Below are 2,762 nucleotides of genomic sequence, written 5' to 3' on the forward strand. Positions count from 1 at the left end.
AGTTACAAAATGTGCTGACAGATTTCTCATTTTCAATAAATAAAACTATATTACTTAATTCAAACAAGTAATAACACTAAATATTCAGTGTGTTCTTACCATAGTAAATATTTGTTCTTACCCTAGTAAATAAAATATTTACCGTGTCGACATTACACCAGTACACTACACCCTTGTCAGCCACAAATCTCTAGAGTGTTGCCCCCTACTCTCATCTCGAAAATAGTACTAACTGTTGGGAGACAGGGATAGAGATTGGTATATCACCGAAAAAATCAATGCCAAGCTTGGAGCGCAACGAAACGAACAATCTGAGAGGGAAATTCGATGTAAAAATTATTATCTAGCGAATCATAATCCTACCACGTAGACCAGAAAACATGTTTTATGCCTTCCTGTATGCACAGCCATGTGATTCCATTTTCTTATGAGTCAATCTTTCAGGCTTCACACTGCCATGTTAGAAAAGACAGGGCACAGGTGAGACACTTGCCTGCCTGAACCTTATCATTTATTGTTCCAGTTTTTAAGGCTTAACGGGTTTTTAACCCAGAATTGTTGAAATCATGACTTCCACTCCTATCATCATACTGACATTGGTACTTCTCTTCATTTCTCTCGCCGATGCCTCTGCCAATTCAAAAACCCAGGAAGGTCCCCAACCCTCACTACATAGTTCTGGATCGCCGATAAATCTCGCCTGCCGAGCAACCCAATTGCCAGACCTCTGCAAGTCGTCTTTGTCAACCAAAGTAGCTGCAAATGCCGGAGCTGAAGAGATCGTCGGAGCAGCAATGGGTTTGGCTTCAGACGGAGCCAAACAAACCCAACTTCTCTACCAAAATGTGCTTGATACTTCTAGCTATGACGCCAACGTCACTGCCGCGGCTAAAAACTGTGTGGAATTCGCGGACTCTTCTGTCGCTCTGATTGCGAAAAGCAGTGCTGCTATAGGAGAGGAGCAGAGGATAAAAGATGTGAAAGCATGGCTGAGCGCAGCACTGGCTTATGTATACGACTGTAGCTCTGATCTCAGGTATGTCAATACTACACAGAAAATAAGCACTGTCATCCAACAGGTGGATAGGGTTACAAACTTAACCAGCAATGCTCTGAGCATGGTCGATGCCCTGGATACTTACGGGAAGGATATGGTCCTATGGAGGCCTCCCTCAACGGAGAGATCGTCCAAATCCTCTAATACTGCAAATTACTACTATCTTTCCAATAACAACAATTGGCATTGGGATGTATCAGAGGTGGACGAACTGATCCCTGACATTACTGTGCCAAAGGTGGATCAGAAATCCTCTTTATCAAGCATTCAGCAAGCTGTGAACAATGCACCGGACTACTCGGAAAAGAAATTCGTGATCAAGATACAGGCCGGGGTTTACGGGGAAACGGTTCGAATACCCCGCAGTAAGACGAATCTCGTGTTTGTGGGCGCCGGTATGGATAAAACGGTGATCACCGGTTCTGCATATGTGCTGTCTCTACCCGGCCCGGTCACAATTTATGATGTCACCACTGTTGGTAAGTCCCATATTTTATTTCTTCCACCTTCTTAACACCTTTGTTGTGCTTCCTTGGAACGCTGTAGGAGTAAAGAGGGGTTTATGGCTTTTTCCTGCAGGAGTGAACAGGGACGGCTTCATAGCCCGTGACATAACATTCCGAAACACATTTAAGGGGCCACAGACTCATCAAGCCGTGGCCCTGAGAGTAGACAACGTTTTTTCTGCCTTCTACAACTGCGCTTTCGAGAGCCACCAGGACACGCTCTACACGCACACGCTCCGCCAATTCTATAGAAACTGCAGAATAGAGGGCACCCACGACTTCATTTTCGGAAACGCGGCGGCCCTATTCCACAACTGTTCCATTCTGGTGCGCCCCCGTCAGCTCAAATCAAAGTCTGGCGAGACGGATCCCTTAACAGCGCAAGGCTGGACGGACGCTGCTCAGTCAACCGGATTGGTCTTCGAGCACTGCACCATGGATGGGACCAAAGAATACATGAGGGATTTCAGTTCCAATCCCGATGTTCACAGAGTATATCTTGGCAGGCCATGGAAGATGTATTCAAGAACGGTTTTCTTGGATTCTTATTTGGGCAAACTCATCAGGCCTGAAGGGTGGATGCCCTGGAACGGATCCTTTGCTCTCGATACTCTTTTCTATGGGGAATATCAGAATTATGGATCGGGGGCGCAGGTCTCTGGAAGAGTGCCATGGTCTAGTCAAATTTCTGCACACAATATAGGACTGTACTCTGTTCAAAGCTTCATACAGGGCGATGAATGGCTGTCATCGAGCCACAGTACATAAATAACCAGCGTAATTTTTAATGGTTATATGGTTTCTTTTCCAGTAAATAAACACCGAGCCTTAGCATAATGTTCATATCAAAAGCTTCAACTTTGTCCAAATTGCAATATATTTGAATCGTAAAACATACAATAATACATAGTTAATGTAGCATTCTAAAGCATGTAAATTCCCAGGTGCTTAATAGATGTGTGGACTCTTCTTGATGTCCTCTCTGTTATAAATCTTCTGAACTGCATTCACTTTATTGTGCTTCATCAATTTGCTTCAACCAAATTTGTTTTATATTCCATCTATATATTTTCCATATGTCCAAATTCTGTTTAAGAAGTTTTGCTTACAGCAAAAGTACACTGAAAGGAATGTGAGTAAAAAATGACTTCAAAGACAGCAGCAGAACGCTCATCTGCATCTTCTTATGGTGCAAGGTA

At 43.7% G+C, this 2,762-nt stretch overlaps 1 protein-coding gene across 1 annotated transcript; it reads left to right on the forward strand.

Moving 5' to 3' along the window:
- The first annotated feature begins 241 nt into the window (after positions 1-241).
- LOC149162473 (putative pectinesterase/pectinesterase inhibitor 51) lies at positions 242-2,406 on the forward strand. Its single transcript, XM_089435707.1, has 2 exons — positions 242-1,536; positions 1,637-2,406. The coding sequence occupies exons 1-2, from the start codon at positions 567-569 to the stop codon at positions 2,329-2,331; spliced, it is 1,665 nt and encodes a 554-aa protein (XP_089291833.1). The 5' UTR covers positions 242-566; the 3' UTR covers positions 2,332-2,406.
- The last annotated feature ends 356 nt before the right edge of the window (positions 2,407-2,762 follow it).

This window comes from Pinus tabuliformis, chromosome 5_2 (assembly GCF_031772625.1).
Source record: "Pinus tabuliformis cultivar Carrire ecotype Pingquan chromosome 5_2, CPIR1, whole genome shotgun sequence".
Taxonomy (NCBI): domain Eukaryota; kingdom Viridiplantae; phylum Streptophyta; class Pinopsida; order Pinales; family Pinaceae; genus Pinus; species Pinus tabuliformis.

Coding starts and splice junctions, on each gene's coding strand:
- LOC149162473 (XM_089435707.1), top strand. CDS start 567: ATGACTTCCACTCCTATCATCATACTGACATTGGTACTTCTCTTCATT. Junction 1,537..1,636: donor TTATGATGTCACCACTGTTG/GTAAGTCCCATA, acceptor TTTTTCCTGCAG/GAGTGAACAGGGACGGCTTC.